The sequence below is a fragment of the Vulpes lagopus genome, chromosome 18 (genome assembly GCF_018345385.1).
Source record: "Vulpes lagopus strain Blue_001 chromosome 18, ASM1834538v1, whole genome shotgun sequence".
Taxonomy (NCBI): domain Eukaryota; kingdom Metazoa; phylum Chordata; class Mammalia; order Carnivora; family Canidae; genus Vulpes; species Vulpes lagopus.
Genome location: NC_054841.1, coordinates 10,371,805 through 10,393,652, shown reverse-complemented (window position 1 = coordinate 10,393,652; position 21,848 = coordinate 10,371,805). Strand labels below are relative to the sequence as shown.

Genomic DNA, 21,848 nt, shown 5'->3' with positions numbered 1-21,848 from the left:
CCTGCCCTGGACTGATCTTTTTTTTTTTTTTTAAACAATTTAAGTAATGTCTACACCCAATGTGGGACTCGAACTCACAGCCCCAAGGTCGAGAGTCACAGGTTCTTCTCCCTGAATCAGCGAGGTGGCCCCTTCCCTGATTTTCTCAGGTGGGCTGCTCTCCTCTTGCTGGTCCCAGTCACTTCTTGCCAGGTCACTCTGTGCTTACCCACATCAGAAGTGATCACCTTCAGTTCACACAGCCTGCTATGTGGGCCCTGCTCTGCGGTGGGACATGGTCTCCATGCCTGCCCTCAGCCCTCTCGGTGGGATGGGTGCTCAGGCCCCAGCAGCTGTGGGTGCCAGGTGCTCCCACCTGCACTTCTTGGGAGGCTGGCCCTTGGCTAATTGGAGCTGGTTTGCAGGATATGCCAGGGGGTGGGGCAGGATCAGAACAGAGGGGTGGGTGACGGGGCAAGTGGGGCCAAGTCTCTAAGTGCAAAGGCAGATCCTGTCTTTACTTAAAATTCTGATATTTTGTTCATTCTGGATTTAGGATCTTAATTTTGATTTTTTCTTTCTTAAATATTTCATTTTTTAAAGTAATCTCTACAGCCAGCATGGGGTTCAAACCTACAACCCCAAGATCAAGAGTTGCATGTTTCACCAACTGAGGCAGCCAGGCACCCCTAATTTTTATTTATTTTTATTTTTTTATAAAGAGTTTATTTATTTATTCATGAGACACACACACACACACATACAGAGGCAGAGACACAGGCAGAGGGAGAAGCAGGCTTCCTGCACGGAGCCCGATGCGGGACTAGATCCTGGGACTCCAGGATCATGCCCTGGGCTGAAGGCAGACGTTCAACCACTGAGCCACCCAGATGTCCCTAATTTTGATTAAACAAAACAAAACAAAATGGTTGATTTTGATTACTGAGTCTTTCTTGGCTCCTAAATTTTGTGTTCAAGGCGAGAAGTCCTGAACCTGCTCAGAGGTGGGGCCTGAGAATCTGTATGTTAAATGTGCTTTCCCAAACCCCCGCTGTGAGTCTTACAGGACCTCTGAGCTAAGCTGGAGATGGAGGGTAACCATGTGACCTAAGAAAGAAAACAAATTGGGCAAGGCTTGCTTTCCTGTTTCTCCTAGGGCAGTGACTTTCGCATACCGTCTCCCAGCTATACCGGGCCAGTTGCCTGTAGCATGGTCAAAAGGGAAGCCCCACTAGCCCCACTAGGAAGGGTGAATTTGCCTCCACGCTTCAATGAGAAGCATTATCTTTCAGTGTGACTTATAGTTGGGCTTTCTGCATCAGATTGCACATTGCCAGAAAAAAAAGTAGAAGAGCCACAATCGTAAAGTTGGTCACTTCTACTCTAGAAGCAGCTGGTTAGAAGTTCCAAGGCCTCCTAATTCTTATTAGGGCCAAAGACCCTAAGCTCCCTCTGGATGTGCAGGTCAGTGTCTGGAGCCCCTCTGTCCCTCAGGGGAGGTCTGGAGAGGTGCCTAAGTCTGGGCCTTTATCTCGGCCACCAGCGCAGATCAGAATCTGTGCGAGACCCCAGCTCTTCCTCTATGACCCTAGAGTCTGTCCTCCCCCACCAGGTACTGTCCCATTTGGGGCTTCTCCACCCCACATGGTATTTGCTATCCACTCCATTGAGTTTTAAACAGCTCCATTGTATACCTCTCTGTGTCACGTTCCTGTCTGTTTAGCATCTTCAGTGATCTCCTGTCTCTCACAGCCTCTGGGGGGGGGGGGGGGGCGGGGAGCAGAATTAAAGGTCATTCCATAAATCTACGGTATTATTACCATGACAGCAATGCCTGATGGCTGTGACACCCACCAGGCTGGGGAAAGTAGAGATAATTAGTTGGAAAACTTACTTTTCAGGTGTGAGTCACGGGAAGCAGGTGTCAGGGGAGGCTTTCACAAGGTCCTCGTGACTCAAGTGATATTTCCACTCTGCCTCACTGTGTGTACCCCATGCTGAGATGGCCAGGCCTCCCCACCCCCCCAAGATAGAGACATGACATGCTCAATGGCGTTTCTACTTTCTGGCCATCTTTCCCATTTCCCTTCATTCATTCACTCCACAGACGTTTCGGGAGCACCTACCAGGTGCCAGGCCCTGTGCTAGGTGCTGGGAGTCAGCAGCGAGCTTCATTACTCAGGGACTCACAGCGCGAGAGGAGTGTTGGTCTCCTTGGGCAGGAGAGAGACAGTAATCGAGTGGCAGGGAAGACACGGGACAACGTGGCAGGTGGACAGGCTGGTGAAGATCAAGCAGGGTAGGAGGGAGTTAGGTGGAGGTGCTGGTGTGCCTTCTTTAGAGAGGTGGTCAGGGAGGTGAGGGAAGGGGCAGCCATGCAGGGTTCTTCGGGAAGGGCATTCCAGGCAGAGGGATCCACAGGCTTGAGATGGGAACGGGCTGGAGGGCCCCGTGGCCGGGTGAAGTGAGCAAAGCAGAGAGAGGTGTGGGATGGAGACTGGAGGGAGGACAGGGCCCTTGAGTCACTCAGGGCATTAGGGTTTTATTCTCAATGTAGGGGATGGCCCCCGATGGACTCAGGCAGGACAGTGAGGTGGTCAGATCTGTGTCAGAGCGTGCTTCCTGCGGTCAGCCCAGGGGAGTGGCCGCGGCCAGGGCAGCAGCGGGTTTGGGATGAAGACAGCAATGTTGTCGTACCTGTGAGGGTGAAGCCAGGCTGTGGCTGTCCCCGGGGGATGAAGCACTGAGGGGCTCTGATGCCCTCGAACTAGGTCAGTCTGTTGGCTGGCCGGGGGCTTCACCCACGCTATGTGACATCGGGAGCAGTACCCAGCTGGGTGGGTGCTCTGCAGGCCTCTGGAGGGCACAGGGAGGCCTCCGCAGGCTCCAGACAGTGCTTCTCAGACTCCCCGGGGGACCACGGCCCACCTTCCCAAAGCATCAATCCCACTCTGGATTTAGATTTAGATTCAGGTAAGTGATTAAATCACTTTTTTTTTTTGTTAGACTGTTACAATACATGTGGAGTAGAGAAGAAAGTCCACAGTATTTTTAAAAGATAGAATGAAACGATTTCACTTCCATAGTCGGCGATGCCGATGGGCCCCTCCGTGTCCACTTAACCACTGGGGTGCCTTGGGGGAAAGGTTTGAGAACCCGAAGGTACAAAACAAGAGAACGGAGGATGGAGCAGAAGGAAAGGGGAGGAAGCGAGGCCAGGAGGTAGGAGGAATCAAAGAAAACCAGGACAGAATGCAGTATTTACTGGCAATTTCCCCAAAGGTATCTGTTCTCTCCCTGTTCCCCAAACCCTGCCGGGCCCGACCAGGCCTGAACGAGCCAAGGAAACAGGCCCCGTCCTCCCGGTACCCACGATGGCTGGCTTTGCTGGAGAGCAGCGTCCTCTCTTCAGAGCCCCACGGAAGGCATCTTCTTCTCCCTTTTTCATCGCTTTGCTTTAACTGCACACGGTCCACGCTAAACACAGACATACTGAAATTTGCTGCTGAAATTTGTCTTTTTTCCCTCCGGGCGGACCCATAACGCAAGTCTTTGCCGGGCACGTTATTTACATGGTGGAAAGGACAAAGCCATCTCCTTGTTGGGGGGAAACAGATGTGGGAGCTGGGGGGGGCAGGGGGGGCTGTCATAGGTGTGTGCTGGGCTCTTGACCGGCTTCTGCCCCACTTGCGGAGGCGGAGGGTGGGGACCCCTCTGTGGATGTCCCAGCCTTCCTTCTCGGGGTGTGGTTGGCGCGGGTCCTGCGCCAGGGCCGCGCTCAGAGCAGCACGTGCCTTTGAAGGCTTCTTGTAGTGACGGCGATGGCTTCAAGCCGCGGAGGGCAGGCAGGGCTGGGGGTGTCCTGGCGGTGGCGGTGGTGGTGGCGGTGGCGGCGGCGGCAGCGGGGCACGTCCTCTAGGTTCAGTTGTTGTCTCTGGTGTCCGAGGAGGCACTTCCAAACAAGATGTCACTGTCGTGGGACATGGTGCTCAGCTGTGACTTGGTCTTGATGAGGAACTGGGCCCTGCGGAACATCACCCTCTCCTGCTCCTGCTTGAGCTCCAGGTAGGAGCGGGAGAAGGTGTGGAAGATGGAGGTCACCGGGAAGGCCATGAGCAGGATGCCACTGAGGATGCTGCTGAGTGCCACCACCTGGCCCGGCGTGCTCCTGGGGACCATGTCTCCATAGCCCACAGTTGTCATGGTGATGACGGCCCACCAGTAGCAGGCGGGGATGCTGGTGAACTCGGGGCTATCGGCCATCTCGTTCTCGATGACGTAGAGGAGGGGGGCAAAGAGGGCGATGGCCACGCAGAGGAAGAGCAGCAGGAGCCCGAACTCGCGGGTGCAGCGGCGGGCCGTGAGCCCCAGCGTCTGCAGCCCCAGCGAGTGGCGGGCCAGCCGCATGACGTACAGGATGCGCAGCGCTCGCAGGACCCGCAGCACCAGCCCCACCTTGTCCAGGTAGCTGTTGCCCGCGCCCGACTTGCGGCGGCCCGCGGCCGCGCCGTCCACCAGCAGGGTGATGTAGTAGGGCAGGATGGCCACCATGTCGATGAGCGTCAGCGGGCTCCGCAGGAAGGCGAACTTGCTGGGCGCCTGGATGAGCCGCAGGAGGAACTCGAGGGAGAACCAGCCCACGCACACCGACTCCACAATGAAGACGTTGTGGCACATCTGTGAGCACTGGCCCTGCGAGGCGGGGGGGTGGAGGGGAAGGAGGTCAGGGATGACGTCAGTGGTCCCACCTGCAAGGCCGCGGGCTTGGCCCTGGTCCCACCCGGTCCCCAGCTAAGCTCACTTCCCCGGGGACCCTGGCCAGGCCTAGGGCTTGAAGCACCTACAACGACCACTCTTCATCTCCCTCCCCAGCCCAGACCTCGGCCCTGGATTCCAGACCCCAGAAGGGGCTGCCTCCTGGACTGCTCCCCTAGGGTGTCTGAGGGGCGTCTCATATCCCAAACTGGACTGCTGATTCCTTTTTAAAATTCTTTTTATTGAGATGTAACTGACATATAATATTGTGTCAGTTTTGGGTGTACAACATGTTGATTTGATACATCTACATACTGCAACAGGATTACCACCATAGCCTTAAGCTAACACCTTTATCATGTCATGCCAGGTAATTATCATTTCTTTTTTGGGGTGGAAACAATTAGCCTTTTCGGGCTCTTGATTTCTCCTGCACACCCGCCCACCAGTGCTTTCCCTTCTTAGCAATCCTACCTTTCCAGTTGCTCAGGATGGGAGACTAGGCCTCATTCTGACACCTCTGACACAGTCCTCAGGAAATCCCATCGGTTCTTCATTTAAAATGATTCCAGAAATCTAACCACTTCTCATGCGTCTGCTGCCCTCACCTTGGTCCAGCCACCATCATCTCTTGCCTGGACAGTTGCAGCCACTTCCTTCATGGAATCCCTGGTCCCTACAGTTCATTTTGCACACACAGCCAGAGGGATCTGAGAGCGTGAATCAGATCCCATGTGTGCTCTGGTCAGCACCCTCCACGGCTCAGAGAGATAGCTCCGGGGGTGCACAGGGCCTGGCTGCTGCCTCTCCCACTTCCCAGTCCCCTGCCTGCCTTGTTCCTGTGCTCCAGCCTACACCCCAGGCTCCTCCCCGCACCCCCGTGCCCCCAAGTCAGGCCTTGACTTTCTGCTCCCCTGCAGGAGTCCTCTTCAACACCCACATGGCTCTGCCCTCCCTTCCTCCGGCTCATGACCCCCTCCGTTCAATGTCCCCCCTCCCTCTGTCCTCTATCCTGATTCTTCCTTTGCTGCTTTATTTGTTCAGAGGACTCATCATCTCTTAAAATGCTTTATAAGTTACTTATTGGTCATGTTGATTATCTGTTTCCACCTTCCCCCTCCCCTGCCCAGCAGATCATGGCCTCACAGGGAGGGGTAGCTTGTGCATCATCCACTCTCAGGACCCCAGTACCTGGAACAGCCCAGCACCTACAAGCGACAAATTCATGTTTATCACTGGGGTGGATGGAAGCCCGTGGGACTGGTGTTAAATGAGGGTGCCAGCTCAAGGCCAGGTGGGCACAGGGAACCCGAGGAAGCTGGGCCAGGCGGGGTAGAGGCCGGCGAGAGAGCACAGCTGTCCTGCTAAGTGTCTCCTGATTGCCGTGCCAGGACAATTCAGGCTGGAGGCTGGGAATGTGGAGTTTTGCATGAAATCTCCTGGGTTTTAAATGTTGTGATAATTCAATACAAAGCAAACACTCTGTGGACCACTCCAACACATCTGTGTACTGCATTTGGCATGCAGGCTGCCAGCTTGTCTCTGGTCTGCAACGGAAGTGGACAGTAGACTGTCCCCAGTGACTTAGGGCCTCAACCTCAAAGGGGCCTGTGACAGAGTGGGAAGGCACACATGGTTTTAGCCTGGGGCATCTGTCATTCCTGGGCACAGCTGGGCTCTAGGAGTCCTGTACTAGCAGCTCTCTCTCTAGGAATATGTTAGAGACTGGAGACAAATGAACTAGTACTTGGTGGGGTTCTGAGGTCTCAGCCCTCTGGGATGGGAAGCCCCCTCCTCTAGGAAGCCTTCCTGGAGTGTGCCTCCTCCAAGTATCCCCAGCACAGTTGATGGGCCTTTCCTAACAGCCCCGTTGGCTTATGTCTCACACTTATGGTCACAGGGGTGTCACTGTCCCTCCTCCACCAGACCTGAAGTCCTTGTAGCTGGCATTCTCATTCTGGCCCCCCTGCATGCCTGGTGATGCCTGAATACAGTAGGCGCTCAAATGTATGCTCAAGGAGCAAGTGACACAGTGAACCCCACTGGCCTCCAGAATGAAGTCCAAGAATAGCATTTTCACTGAATCAAGAAAAAGTCCAGGTATTATTAAAAAAAAAAAAAGTAAATGTCAGAAGTTGAATAAAACAGTAGCTTTATGAGTATTTTCCTGATAAAATCAGGATTGCATATGTTGGAGCCAAGAAAAAATTTATACCATGTGCAGGTACTTCCAGACAGTTCTCAAATGGTGAGCATTCTCTCTCTCTTTCTTTGGCAGGTGTGTGTAATCCTTATAGTTAGCGCTTCCCGCATGCTCAAGTGCCCGGCACTATTCCAATCACTTCCCTTGGACTCACTCACTGAATCCTCTCAACACTGTGAAGTTGAGCCTGTGCACAGCCCCCTTGGATGTGTGAGGAAACTGAGGCACAGCAAGGTTAAGCAACTGATCTACAGATGCGCAGCCAGAGTGGATGCACTGGCATTCAAATTCAGGCCACTGGGCTCTAGCCCTGCCCTTGTCGTCACTCCCTCTTCTGCTGATCAAAAATTAATTTTACTGGTTGAGTGTCATTTTTTTAATATTCGCTTTAAAAATTCAGTGTATTAAAAAGTGCCAGAAACATCCCCGCCCCATGTATTATAAATGCAAAAGCCATCACTACCTCCTCCCTTATGCAGAAAAACCCTTGTGTCGTGAGTAGTTCCAATTTTCCATCAGACGCTTCATGTGAAGCACTTAGCACGTGTGGGGTACACAGCCAGTGCTCAATAAATGCTGGCCGGCACGATGTTTGTGTTGAGTTCATACAACCAAACCTATTTCTCCATTGCCTGCACAATCTGTACTTGCCTAAATGTTTTGGTATGCTTTTATGCTTCTAGAAACCTCCCCACCCTGCTCCCCACTATGGGGGAGAGGGTCCCCATTAAAAAACCCAGAGATCTCATACATTAGGAAGCTGGACGGGGGGAACACGCACTTTGCATAGACTCAGCTGCCACCCACAGCTGCTGTGTGGACTGCAGGCCAGGGGGCTGGGACTGTATATATTTTGAGAAGCTGAGAGTTTGAATTTTTAAATGCAAAACACTTCACTTTGAAATGCTGATAACCGAGTAGAATTTTTAGGGAGCACAGTGTGGGCCAGTCACGCACTTCTGTGGGGTTACATGAAGTCCTGGGCTGCCAGGTGGGACAAGAATGTAGAATTCAGACTCAGTCAGACCTGGGTCTGGGCAAGCTGCCCCGCCTCACTGTTCTCGTCTGTCAGCTGGGTATGAGAACGCCTCATGTACAGGGTTGCTGGAAGAGTCACGGAGAATGCTAAGTTGTAGACAGAACTGGCTGCTGCTAACTGCGTGCCGCATGCTGCCCCTGAGAACCGGGCACACACCTCGGTCAGGCCATGGAGCAAACACTTTACACGCATTCTCTTGTTTAACACAGAGATGCTCCCTATCGGAGCACAAGTGCACGCACGCACAACTATCGATAAAAATTAGATGCAGGACCTACAAAATGGTTCTGGGTTTTAAACGAGGGAATTAGGGAGGTTGAGATAGGGCTCATGTGGGTGAAATAAAGGTTGATGACATGTGTTTAGCTCGGGGCAGGCACACCATAAATCGCATCATTCATGTACTTGCTCATTCGTTCCTTCCACAGGGTGGCTGAGTGCCTTGTCCATGCTGACACTGTCCTAGACCCTGGGGGCACGGGACAGACCAGGACAGGCATGGAGCTCGTGTCTGAACGTGGAGGTGGACAGAACATTTAAACAGGCTGTCAGAAAGGGACTGGAGATGCTGCTCGGCCAGTGCAGTCAGGGAAGGCCTCCTGGTGGAGGTGACCACGCTTGTGTGAAGGATGTGGATGTTGGGGAGGGGGTTGCAGACTGCTCTGCTTCCTGAACTTAGAGACCCTCCCTCACTGCAGTGAGCCTCCCCGTGCGCGCAGCTGTGGCTCTTACCTGCTCCTCCTCCTCCCGCAGGCTGGGCAGGGTGCTGATGGACAGGTTGACGGCCGTGACGGTGACGAAGAGCACCGAGAGGCAGGCGAACACCTTGCCGGGCAGCCCCGAGTGCGGCCTCTCCACCATGTCGCGCAGTCTCCGCATGCAGCGGCCCAGGCGGCCCTCGCCCTCGGCCGGGCCCTCGCTGCCCGGGTCCTCGCTGGACAGCGGCTCGTCGTCGTCGTCGTCCCGCTCCACCACGTCGGCGAACTCCTCGATCTTCTGCAGGTAGCGGCGCTTGCAGCAGCCGTCCAGGCGGTCCTCGGCGATGCCCCAGTACAGCAGCTCCTCCTGGAAGGACAGGGCGCACATCTCCCGCAGCAGCCGCAGCTTGCCGGCCCGCAGGAAGGTCAGGATGGTGCCGAAGGCGCCCGGGTGGCGGTCGAAGAAGAACTCGTTGCAGGTCACGTCGTAGTCATCGCACACGTTGAGGATGTCGTCGAAGTTGGTGCAGGCCTTGAGCTGGCCCAGGCGCGTCAGCGGGAACTCCTCGAGCGTGGTCCAGGGCAGCGAGTACTTGATGCCGCCCACGTTGATGATGATCTGGCGCCGCCGGTCCTCGGGCTGGCCGGCCTGGCGGGGCGCGTCGGGGGGCCGGGGCCGGGGCCGCAGCCGCTGCGCCCGGCGGTAGAAGACGCCCTTGAGGGACTGGCCCTGCGGGAAGAAGGCCGGGTGGAAGGAGGCGTCCGAGGCGCAGCTCAGGGCGCTGTAGTCGTAGTCAGAGTTGTCTCCCGGTAGGAGGGTCATGTTGGGCCTTCACATTGCCCTCGGGCCTGGGGTAGAGAAGGGAGGACAGACCCTCAGTGACGCCGGAGTCTCGGCCGACAGTGCTGATTCTGCAGACATTCACTGTTAGGGACCGAAACTGTGCCACCCCCACCTCCGCTCCTGCCCCCAGATTCTCAGCAGAAGCCCTGACCCCTGTGGGCCAGTATTAGGGGGTAGAGCCTGGGGTGGGGGGTGATTACGGTTAGCCCAAGCCATCAGGATCCTTGTGCGAAGAGGAAGAGACACCAGAGCTCCCTCTCTCTCCACCAGGTGAGGACACAGCGAGAAGACAGACACCTACAAGCCAGGAAGAGTCCTCACCAGAAGCCAACCACATGGGCACCCTGAACCTTGACTTCTAAGCACTTGTGGGGACAAGCATAGACTCTGGAGCCCCATGGCCTGGGCATGCTACTCAGCCTTGATCTGTTTCAATTTCCTCATCTGGAGAGTGGGTAAAACCATTTGACCTACTTCATAGGATTAGAGAAGATTCAATGAATCCCGTGCCTAAGAGCACTTAATAACACAATGCCTGGCACACAGTAGGTACTCAATCATTGCTGTCCATTATTACTATTTGTGTTTACCTTAAAGGGACACCTTGTATTGCTTCCATAAGTGGAAAGCCCATTATCAATGGCCATAAATAAGAGGCAATGTCCAAAGAAATGCCTAAGTATCACAAGAGTGATACTTTGAGGTTATAGGGGTGAGCTGGACAGGCACGTCCACTTCTCCAGAAGCCTCTCCTTGGTTCTTCCTTGGTTCACTCCCAGGGGTGAGTCCTCTCACCCCTGTGCCTGCAGCATTATCCTTACTATATCTGTGTGCAAGCCTGGCTCCTTTATAAGGCTGCTCGCTCTGTGGGGCAAGAACTGGGCTTTACGCAGCTCTGCATCTCTGTGTCCAGCAGTGTAAGAGCTCAAAGAAGTAGTTGCGGAATGAGGCCAACACGAGGAAGGCACTTCTGAGAACCTGAGGTCAAAGTATCCACTTACACAGGCTCCTCCCTTCCCAGTGCTCACAGCTAACTAAAGGTGTGTGCTACTAGAATGACATTGCTTATTCATTCATAGCTCATGGGCTGAATTTGGTTCACACGTAATATGCCTGGCTTGGAGAAGATATTGAAAATTGAAGAATTTTGTGTAAAAATTTATATTCTTGGTTTCTCTTGAAAAGTCAGACTATTGGGGCGCCTGGGGGGCTCAGTGGTTGAGCATCTGCCTTTGGCTCAGGTCACGATCTATCTCGGCATCCTGGGATCAAGACCCACATTGGGCTCCCCACAGGGAGCCCGCTTCTCCCTCTATGTCTCTCATGAATGAAGAAATCTTAAAAAAAAAAAAAAGACTATTTGGCAACATTTGGCCTGAATTCCAGCTGAGAAATGACTGCCCGCTGTAGGCAGGGCACACATGTTACAATCTACCACAGTCCCCCCCGTTCCCTGGGATCTTCCTTGTACCCATTCTCTTTCACATGTATGTTTCCTTCCTGGCTCCCCGTAGGCATTTGAGTTTGAAAGCCCCAGATTACAGCAGTAGAGCGTCCAGAATTAGGCTGATTCATAGGAAAGAAGTAAGAGTCTAATACTCTGCTTTATAAAATCACCACCCCTCCCTCCAGCCCAGTCCCCCATGGAAGCAAGTGGTACCAGCAGTCTACCAATTCTGATGGAAACCCATTTCCAATACCTGAGCGTCGATCTGTGTTACGCACATGCTCAGGGGAAATGCACATACACGCACACACGCACATACACACCTGTGTGGACAAGAAAGTGTTCAACAGGAGCCAGGGGAGGTTCTACTTGAAAGAGAATCCTTCCTACCAGGAATTCTTTTACAGAAAGCAAATCATTGCTCCACTCATTTATCTTTGGGGAGAGCTACAGGTTCAGAGATTGGGTTCTGGAAAACTAGGTACACCTGCGTTTGAAATGAAAATGATTAGATTTTAGAGTGTTGAGAATGTTTCTGAACTTCACCTAAAATTGGAACCCATCTCCTCAGGCGCAGCCTGCCAGACTCCCTTGGAGGAGTGAGAATAATCCCTTTCAGGCACTTCACGTTAGTGGTGCCGCTTTTCAGCTCCCCTGTTTTATCTTTTTCACAGAAGACAAGAGGAAAAGTGACATTCTGTTTGGCAAGAATGACGACAGAGGAAAAGGAACCTTCCTCTTGTCCTGCAAGTCCTAAAGAGCCCTTGTGAAACCCCCTTGGCTGTAATCACCTCTTACAGAATGTCTTCTTTCAAGCCCCCAGCTCTCCCTCTGGCACAAAGCTCCCCCAATTAGCAATCCCTCATTTCTTTCTGTCATGACATGTCAGTTGTGAGTTAAAGCTTCAGCATCCTATGTGGAAAGTTATCCTGTCTCAGCACACTGTTTGGCATGGAGAAGGAAAAAAACCTTGCTTCATGCAAGCTGCTTGTACAAGGAAGGCTAGATGCTGGGATTTGCTAAATGAGGAGGAATGTGCACACTTCTCCTGGGCCTTTGGTCTTGGGGATACCCAGCCTGATGGGTCTGTAGGGAGATGGCTCTGCATGCTAGACTCTAGTCTCCAGTGAAGTTCATAAATCAAACAGGCCCCCAAACCCTGCTTCTGGAAAGCAATGCCACTTTCTACCCAGCCTGATACCCTCATGAGAAGTTTGGTCTTTTAAGATTTCTCTACAGTGTTAGGTCTGTCCATCCAAAGCATGATGGATTTTAGTGATTTTGTCTCTGAGGGTCTATGGATGCTTAGGAAGGGAAAGCTATTCAAGAAGGGGGCTGTGATACTGAGGATGATGAGGACAATGAGGAGTCCTGGGCTGGCATTCAACATTTTCCACACGTTGGGCATGTGCCAGGTCTATGGGCATGACAGAGACCATGACAGACCCAGCCCTTGTCCTCAGGGAGTGGACATTCCAATGTTGAAGGTGGTCTCTAAGTAAGTACACAGATCATTTCAGGAAAGAGAGCAAGAAAATGATGGCAACATGAGCTGGAGGGGTCTAGGAGGGCTTCTAGGAGGAGGGAGCCTGGGGGCTGAGGTTGGGTGGGAAGGAATCCACCCTATAAGGCCCTGGAGGAGGGTGTCTAGCGCTGAGGGAATGGGAAGAGCTTGCTCCTTGACCTGGGGGTGGGCTTGGGTGGTCAAGCCAAAGAAGGCCAAGTGGTGGGGTGCAGGGAAGGTGGGAGAAGCTGAGTGTGGGAGTCAGCAGACACCAGATGGAACAGAGTCTAGTGAGCCATGACAAGGGGCTGGGGTTCACTCTCCATGGGATGGAGGTGGGGGGGGGGTCCTCAGGTCCTTACAGGCAGGCCAGGCACACCAGGCTGGAATTCTCTGCAGTCATTCTCAAAAGAGTCAACTAAAACTTGGACCAGTGGAGGAGACTGGAGAATTGGCTGTGTTCCAGATAGACTTTGAAGGAACTGCTGCCAGGACTTGATGTGGGAGGGGAGTGTGGTAAGGGGGAAAGAGAATGGATTCCAGTAGTGCCATTCACTGAGGCGACACTAGGTGGCATTATGATGAGCCTTGCATAGCGGGCAGCATTTGCTGCCTGTGGGATGATGGACAGGAGGGCAGATGGGCAAAGCAGGGAGAGACAGTAGGGATGAGGGTGGCTTGCATGGATGGATGGATGGATGGATGGAGTCAGACCACACCAAAGCTGTCCTGATGATTGTGTGTGTGTTGGGGGTGGGTGTAGTATCAGCTATCTGACGGCGCTAGGCTGTAGAGGGCAGGAGGGCCAGGCTAGCAGAGAAAGAGCAGAGCCCAGAGGCCAAGGTGCTTGCTCCCCGTGCCCAGCACCCAGCACCCACTTCTCTCATAGAAGCTATACTCCACACCAGGCCTGGTTAAGGCAGGTGGACACCACTGGGGGAGATGTGTAGGCAGAGTGCTGTGCTCCCACCCACATGCCCTAATCCTAATCCCTGGAACCTGTGAAGAAGTTAGACTACATAAGAGGAGGAATTAAGGTTGCTAATCAGCTGCCTTTGAGATGGGAAGACGATCCTGGATTCTTCAGGGGCCCAAGCCATCCCAAGGGTCCTTAAGAGATGGCAGGAAAGAGGGGTGCAATACGGCGTGAGGAAGACTCGGCTGGCCACCGCTGGCTTTGAAGGTCAAAGGGGCGACAGGCTGATGACAGCAGCAGCCTCTAGAAGCTGGAAAAAGACAAGACCTAACTCTCCCCTGGGCTCTCCAGAAAGGAATGCAGCCTGCTGACCCCTTGATCTTAGCCCTCCCTATAAGGCTCATTTGAGACTTCTGTCTTCCAAAATGTGAGGTAAGAAGTTTGTGTTGTTTTCAGCCAGTCAGTTTGGGGTACTCAGTTACAGCAGCAATAGGAGAGAGTAACACAGGGATGTTGACAAAAAGCAGGTCCTACTCCAGCTTGGGAACAGCTCCCCCAGTCCAATCTGGGGAAGCAGAAGAGCCCAGGGGCTCTGGAACCAGGAGACCTGTGTTCAAGGCCAGTTACGCTGACTCTGGGCAAGTCGCACCTTACCTCTGAGACTCACTATCCTCGTCTGTAAAATGGGGGCATGAATAGCTCCTACCTCCCCGAGTTATGGTGAAGACTAAGGCAGATGACATGGGTGATATGCTTGGCCCAATGCCTGACACACAGTGAACCCTCAACAGACACCTGCTGTACTGTTAGCTATGAGGGTGGTCTTTCATGTTTCTCTTCACCAGCCAAGGGTGACTCCTCTCTTGACCTGATCCAGTGGGATTTGAACGCAGCATTTGTCTGACCCCCAGAGCTCCCTGCTGGAGGAAGTACAGTCTGGTAGAGCTTCAGAAAAAGCCATCAGGGGTGCTGAGGGAAGTGAAGGGCGTTGCTGCTGTCTGACCCAGGAATCCCAGTCCTCGGTGTATTTCCCAGGGTCTACAGGGGTTGTGGCACACAGTAAGATATTATCTGTACTCAGATTCTTGACTCAGGGTCTGCTTCTGGGGAATCAGACCCAAGGGAGGAACCAGGTATAAGAATGCGTGCCCTGCGTTGCCTGTGGTCCCCTGGTGTCCATCCTGGGGCTGGGGGGCGGGCCAAGTGAGTCGTGGTAGACACAGATGGTGGACTCCTATACATTGCACAGGAATTAGAAGCATTGAACTAGATGTAGGTTTAGCAACACATTTAGATCTTAAAAGCATGATGCCGAGTGGAAAAGAAACAGAAGTTTATAGCACTATGCTATTTATGTAAATGAACGCACACGCACACACACACACGTTACATATTTGACAAAGACTCAAGCACATGGAAGGATCTATATCAACTACGGGGAGGGTGCCTGGCAGGACAGGGGAAGGGGATAAGCAGGAGGGTGGTGTGGAATGTGGGAACAAGGGGTAAGGCAGGCTGGCACAGGCCAGTGATGGATAGTGGCATGAAGTGAAGAGCGTGGTTAACAACTCTGGGATTTAATCCAGGTAAAGGAAAATGAAGAACACAAAAGCAACCAAGCCACCAGGTTCTGAATTGCACTGAGTGCTCAGTGGAGATAGATTCTTAGGACCATCCCCAGATCTTCTTGGTCAGAATCCCTGAAGGAGGCGGGGGGCGGGGGGACAGGAATTGGCATTTTTGACAGGCTCCCTCACAGATTCTCATGTACGCTCAAATTCAAAAGGGATAAAAAGAGAGGGTGCCTTGAATACCTGGAGTCCATACCCCAGGGGATGGGGGCTGCAAGAAGCTCTGGATATTGGTGGGGAGCCTCCTGACCCACTCCTCCATCTCTTTGGGGGTTCTGGAAAGCTCTGTGGGTCCCAATCTTGGGGAACTTCCCTGGAGAAGTCGAAACCCTTCTGCTTTGAGGGAAAAACCTCTGCACTGAGGCTGCCTTGGTCCAATTCCCCTTTGGGAGCCCCCAGATTTGCTGAAACTTCCCATGCAGCTTCTTTTCCTTCCTCCTGGGAGAATGATGACGTGCCCAAGCTCTGACGGAGGGCTGAGTACTCATTTCCAAAGAGAAACGGTCACTGACCCTGAAAGGAGTTCTGAGTGGCAGAGGCTGCTCTGTGGTCAGTGTCTGCTGCGAATGGAGGTGCTAGACACGGGGGTGCAGGGTAGGAGGGGATAGCGGGGTGGGACAAAGTCAGGCTTTGCCCGGCCACCACAGCTGCTTCTGCTCATGACCCTCTGGCCTGAGACGGTCATCTGCACCCACCGAGTCACCTGCCCTCTCTGCGCCTCTTTTCTCCCTATAAAGGGGGGAGAAGCATGCCCATGCAGAGGGCTGCTGTGATGACCCAGTGAATGGAGGTTTGCTGTCGCCAGATCGCTCACCTCCCATCAAGGTCATGAACGGGGTTCCATAAACTGTGATGCACTGATCCTAACTGCTACAATACCTCCTGGTATTTTTACCAAACCACCGCTCTCTCCTGACTCTGTCCTTCCAGTCCTGAGCCCCTCCCCTGGGACGGAGTTCTCGGCCCCTCTTCTGAGTCGGAGGGGGAGGCAGAGAGAGTGCTGGACACGCACGGTGCTCTAATGACAACAGCCATGGCCACCCTTGATTGCACACCAAGTGCTAGGTGCTGTGCCAGGCTGCTACCACTAACACCCTCATTTCATAGATGATGAAACTGAGGCTTTGACCATAAAAACTCAGGACTCTGGGGATATGAGTGTTGAGGCCACAATCAATCTACGTCTGTAGGACTCAAAGGCAAACCTCTTTGACCTTGGTATTGACCTCTTTGACTGTCTCCCTTGATTACTGGTTCCCAGGGGGAACTACCTGTAGCAAGCCAGGGACTGGATCTCCCATCTCTCTATAGACACGCTTTTGGAAAGTCTTCTGTGATGGCGAGAAGCAGGCAGTTGCCCACGGCTGGGGGAAACACATTTGTTCCTATTGTATATTCGCATAAGAGCAGGGGAAGGAATCAACAAAACTCCTGGTGGTGTCAAATTCTGAGTTGCCATTTTGGCCTCCGACGGAAGAGCCCTCCTGTGCCGTGAACAGGTACCAGCCAGAGGTGACGGTGTGGCCTCTGGGCCGGGATGCCTGTGTCACCACTTCTAGCTGTGCACCTTGACGAAAATAACCTCACCTCTCTGTGCCTGAGCATTCTCAGCTATAAACCGGGGTCATTATCATACTTCCTTGTAGGTGCTTGGAGCTGTGTCTGCACATGTTAGGGCTCTGCATTTGCTAGAATGGCTTTTGTGAAGCAAGCTTGGCACCTCCCTTCACATTTCCTTTCTCAGAGGAGGAATGTGAAGCTGAAAACATTTTCCAGAAGGGAGGCTTCAGTGCTGACTCTCCTCTCACCTGGCACGACATCACTCACTCTGGGGGGCCTCAGTTTCCCCATTTGTAACATAAACCGATGAGGTATGCCCCTAAAGGAGGCAGCGTAATGGTCCCCCAAAAGAGGGCTATGTCCTAATCCCCAGACCCTGAGGATATGGGTCCTTACGTGGCAAAAGAGATTTTGCTGGTGTGATTAATTAAATTGATGAAATTTAATTGAGGTGGGGAGATGAGCCTGTATTATCCAGGTAGAGCCGCATCAAATTATAAGCGATCCTTAAAGAGGAGGCAGGAGGGTCAGAGCCAGAGAGGCAGATGGGATGGTGAAAGCAGAGGTCGGAGTGATGTGGGGCCAGGAGCCAAGGGTGTGGGCAGGTTCTAGAAGCTGGAAATCCAGGGCAGGGAAGTGGGATTCCCCCCCCGCCCCACTCCCCGCCATGAGGAACACAGCCCTTGGTTTTAGGTCAATGAGACCCATTTTCGACTTCTGATCCCCCAATCTGTAAGATACTAAATTCGTGTTGCTTTAAGCCACTAAATTGGTGGTAATATGTGGCAGGAGGGAACTAACACAACCTCAAATGCAACTTTCTAAAGGAAGAGCATTTCTCTCCTGGGCAACTCGGGCTTTGTTTTTTTCCTCTCACATCACGATTCTCAACCTGGGCTATTCCCTCACCCTGAGATCTCTCCACGCTGCCCTTCCCCTGCCAGGGGCTTCATCTGTCAGGGTTAGGGCTCCTGGCTGGGGTGACTCAGAGGCGGGTCATGCTGCATTAATTCCCAATTAAAACATTAATCAAAATGGATCCTGCCAGTAGGCTGGCCCAGGTCCCAGCCTGCTGGACCGCCTCGAGATGCGGCACCCACATGGAGAGTCTGTCTTTCTTAGCTACCTGCTGTCCATCCTCATCACCACGCAACCACACCGGATGGATCTCAGTCCCGCAGCTTGGGAGCTGGGCCCAAGACACTGGTGATAGTGAAGTATTTGCTGGGAGCTGGGCTCTTCCCTCCATCTCTACCTGCTTCCCCAAGGTAAGCGTGCCAGAGTCCACCTCTCCCGCCATGGAAAAGACCAAGTGGCCTCTGGAGCCTCCTTATTTTGCTTGTGGCAAAATAACACCAAATGCACATTTGCCTTCTACCAGGACATGTTTTGGGGTGGGGTAGGGGAGCCAAAAGTCCTTTTCTATTTGCCTCCTTGCAGCCTGAAACCTGGGAGCACAGGCATAGGCAGAGGAAGAGGCTGGTGGCGGGGAGCGGGGTGGCTGGGGGGGTAGCCAGGACCTTGGGCAGCAGGAAGGGGACAGCTGCGTACACAGTCCCTCCATTCTTTCTCCTTAATAAGTGTTAAGGCTGCAGCACCTGGTGGCTGAGGAACGAGGGAGAGCCTGGTTGTACATGCCTGCCTGGGGACACGCAGGTGTGAGGCACAGTCACCACAGAGCAGGGACAAGTCTGAGGCAAAACGCTCAGATCCGGTGTGTGGCATGCTACTTTGTGTTCTGATTTTGTTAACCACATACTGTCTGCTACATAATAAAAATGGCCAAGGGTGATTGAGTGCTTGCAGGCTAGGCTTTCCTGCCTCTCCGTTCTTATTCATTCTATTTAGAGTGGCTTTTCCAGCCACCATTTTCCACCCAGGGACTACATTTTCTGGGTTTAATAAATCACCCGGGAGTAGATTCCCAGACCCCTGTGTCTTTGGCAACCGGAAATGCTGACTCTTTATCATGTATTCAGAAATGGGAGGTGGAGAAAGCCCAGTCAACACACTTTTTAGGGGTCCAGGGGATTAATTCCTTAGTTCTGGTTTGAGTGTCTTAGCCCTGCATCCAGAACACATTTCTCTGCTCTCATGCTCCCTGGGGGCATCAATTGAGCCTCTCACTGGGGCCCAGCTGTGTGTCTGATGCAGAGAATTCAAAGTGGCAGTGGGAATGGAGCCGGGCTCCCAGATCTGTCCTGGCTAGGCTCCAGGGTGCCCAGGCCTGGGTTTGGGGCATGTCCCACAATAGACATCTTTCCACTGGAATGGGCAGTGTTAGGGAGTGACTCATAAGGGCCATCCCCAGAGGCCATCGTAGCCTGTCTCTCAAACACACCTTTCCCTCATTCCCCACTCCAGAGGGGCCTCTGCAGAGGTCCAAGACAGAGGACACCAGGGTCAAGCTCAGGTCTGGGAGAACCCAAGAAATCCACTCAAGAAAGACAGTGTGCCCTGGCCCCAGCATGCTGAACTTTCCTTGGAGACTCGTTCCTCGGGAGTGACTCTGACTGCAGTCATGTGTGTGGGTATCAGACACACCCTAGTGCATAAACCTCTTCAGATTCATACAGGCAGGAGCCCCCCCCCCAGTGAATCAGAGCAGTTCTGCTTCCTCCTGGCCGCCCCCCACCCCAGCACTTATCTCAAGGTATCAGTGAAGGAAGTCTGTGTCCTCTCATCCTCTGGGTGACTTTGGTGCCGGGCACCCTTTACGTGCTTAAGAAAATGCCTGCTGAACAGACAACTTTAATAAACCGTTATCGGTCGGAGCCTGCATTCATCGGAACGTTAGGCCAGTATTTCCCAACACCACGCCACCCCTCTTCCCTCCCGCCATGATCAGCCTCCCCTAAGGAGCTTTTTGAGGACATTTTCTTCCTATCCAAGAACCTATTTCAGTTTTCCCGCTCTCTTTGAGAATGACTGCATTACAGGAACCAAGGAAGGGCCATTCTGCTTCTCCCTATAGACATGGGGGCTGCGGCAGGCAGCCACCCCCGCAGGCTGGGCCTCCTCTAGGCAAGGGCTGGGGCTTAATCCCTACTTCGCTCCAAGCTGCAAGGTGCTTCCATCCCACCCCATCCGTCTCCTTCAGAGTCCCTCATGTCCCAGCTCAGGAACTGTTCGTTGAATGAAATAATGCATGTCGGGCACTTGGCCTGGTGACCTGCGCCTAGTAGGTGCTCACTCAACCCATCTTTGCCCAATTCATGAATGCACGAACTTCTCTCCTTTCCTGCCTTATCCAAAGATTCCCGTCCATCCAGGCAGAGCCCCTGGGGGGGGGGTATGGAGTCCCTGAGGCTGAGGAGGCGACCCCCCACTTTTCCTATGAGATGCTAGAGCCTCCAGTGACCACAGCTGTCTCGGAATCCCCAGCGCCGAGCACACACGGGGCGCTCCATAAAAGCTGAGTGAATGACTGACTTAAAGCCCGCCGTGGAGATGCTCCGTCCCTGCCCCAGGTGGGGCGAACGAGCCGGGGCCGGGCCCCCTCTTCCACCTCTCCCCCCTCCCGGGATCCAGAAACCGCCGCGGCGGCCAGGATGCGCCCCCCGCCCCGGCCCCGCGGCGGAGCACGGCCGGCCCTTCGCCCCCGGGGCCCGCCGGGGTCAGCCGGAGCCGGACCCGCGCCGCGGCGGTGGCGAGCGCGCCCCCCGCCGCCCCCCGCAGCCGCTCCCGGTCGCCCCCGCCTCCCCGCCCCGGTCGCCCCCGCCCCGCCCCGAGCGCAGCCGAGTGTGCGGGCGCCGGGGGCCGCGGGCGAGGCCGAGGCTGCCGCGCGCAAAGTTCCCACCTCAAGTTCCCGTCACGGCGTCTCCGCGGCGGAGTTGGCCCGGCCGCGGCTGCCGTCCCCCGGGGCGGCCGGCGGGTCCCGGGCGAGGGCGCGCGCAGGGGCGGGGAGCCGCCCGGGCCGCCTCCCGGAGCCGCGGGCCAACTTCGGTCCCCGGGCCCGGCTCCGCTCCGCACTCGGACCCAGGGCCGCCCCGCCTCCGCCTCCCGGTCCCCGCCGCGCTCCGAGTGCGCCGGGAGCGCCGCGCCGCAGCCGCCGGGGGAGGAGGGAGGGAGGGAGGGAGGAGGGAGGGAGGGAGCGGGGCAGGAGGCGGGACGGAGGGAGGGACTGCGCGCGGGGCGGGGAGAGGGGGCGCGGCGGGGAGAGGGGGCGCGCGGCGGGGAGAGGGGGCGCGCGGCGGGGAGAGGGGGCGCGGCGGGGAGAGGGGGCGCGGCGGGGAGAGGGGGCGCGGCGGGGAGAGGGGGAGCGCGGGGAGGAGCGCGGCGTCAGCCTCGCCCCGCGCCCCGGGGGCCCGCGCGTCGGGTGGGCCGCGCTCCGGCAGGGACCCGCGCCCTGCGCCCCCCCGCGCTCGAGCCGCGACCCCGCGCCCCCCCGCGTCCCCCCCGCACCTCCCCGCGCTCCAGCCGGTACCCCGCGCCCCCCGCCGCGCCCCACCCCCCACTTCGCGCTCCAGCCGGAACCCGCGCCCCGCGCCCCCCTCGCGCCTCCCCGCGCGGCCCCGCGCTCGGGCCGGGACCCCGCGTCTCCCCGGGACCCCCAGCTCCCCCCTGCCGGGCTCCGGCTGGGACCCCGCGCCCCCCGCGCCTCCCCGCGCACCCCGGACTCCGGCCAGGACCCAGCGTCCCGCGCCTCCCCGCGCCCCTCCGCGCCCCCCGGACTCCGGCCAGGACCCAGCGTCCAGCGCCTCCCCACGCCCCCGGCCCTCCGCGCCCCCCGCGCCCCGCGCCCCCCCGCGCTCCCCGCGCTCCCCGCGCCCCCGGCCCTCCGCGCCCCCCCGCGCTCCCCGCGCCCCCCCGCGCCCCCGGCCCTCCGCGCCCCCCCGCGCTCCCCGCGCCCCCGGCCCTCCGCGCCCCCGGCCCTCCGCGGCCCCCCGCGCTCCCCGCGCCCCCCGCGCTCCCGCGCCGCCCCCCCGCGCTCCCCGCGCCCCCGGCCCTCCGCTCCCCCCCGCGCCTCCTCGCGCCCCCGGCCCTCCGCGCCCCCCCCGCGCTCCCCGCGCCCCCGGCCCTCCGCACCCCCCCCCGCGCTCCCCGCGCCCCCGGCCCTCCGCACCCCCCCCGCGCCTCCCGCGCCCCCGGCCCTCCGCGCCTCCCCGCGCCTCCCCGCGCCCCCGGCCCTCCGCGCTCCCCCCGCGCTCCCCGCGCTCCCCGCCCCGGGGCCGTCCGTGCGCCCCCCCACTCCCGGGGTCGCGCCTGGTCACCTGCGTTCCCCCGCCGCCCGGGTGCCCCCCGCGGGTCCTCCACGTGCCACGTGAAGCCC

The 21,848-nt window shown here is 56.1% G+C and overlaps 1 protein-coding gene across 1 annotated transcript; it reads right to left on the bottom strand.

Annotated features, from left to right (window-relative positions):
- Positions 1-788: 788 nt before the first annotated feature.
- Positions 789-20,610, bottom strand: KCNG1 (potassium voltage-gated channel modifier subfamily G member 1). The gene is made up of 3 exons (XM_041732151.1): positions 20,376-20,610; positions 8,709-9,523; positions 789-4,671 (listed from the first exon to the last, which is right to left on the bottom strand). The coding sequence occupies exons 2-3, from the start codon at positions 9,495-9,497 to the stop codon at positions 3,901-3,903; spliced, it is 1,560 nt and encodes a 519-aa protein (XP_041588085.1). The 5' UTR covers positions 9,498-9,523; positions 20,376-20,610; the 3' UTR covers positions 789-3,900.
- Positions 20,611-21,848: the final 1,238 nt, after the last annotated feature.

Bases quoted from the DNA above. Each gene is read 5' to 3' on its own strand.
- KCNG1 (XM_041732151.1), bottom strand. From the start codon at position 9,497: ATGACCCTCCTACCGGGAGACAACTCTGACTACGACTACAGCGCCCTG. The intron at 4,672-8,708 runs GTAAGAGCCACA...CCCGCCTCGCAG, and splicing joins TGCGGGAGGAGGAGGAGCAG to GGCCAGTGCTCACAGATGTG.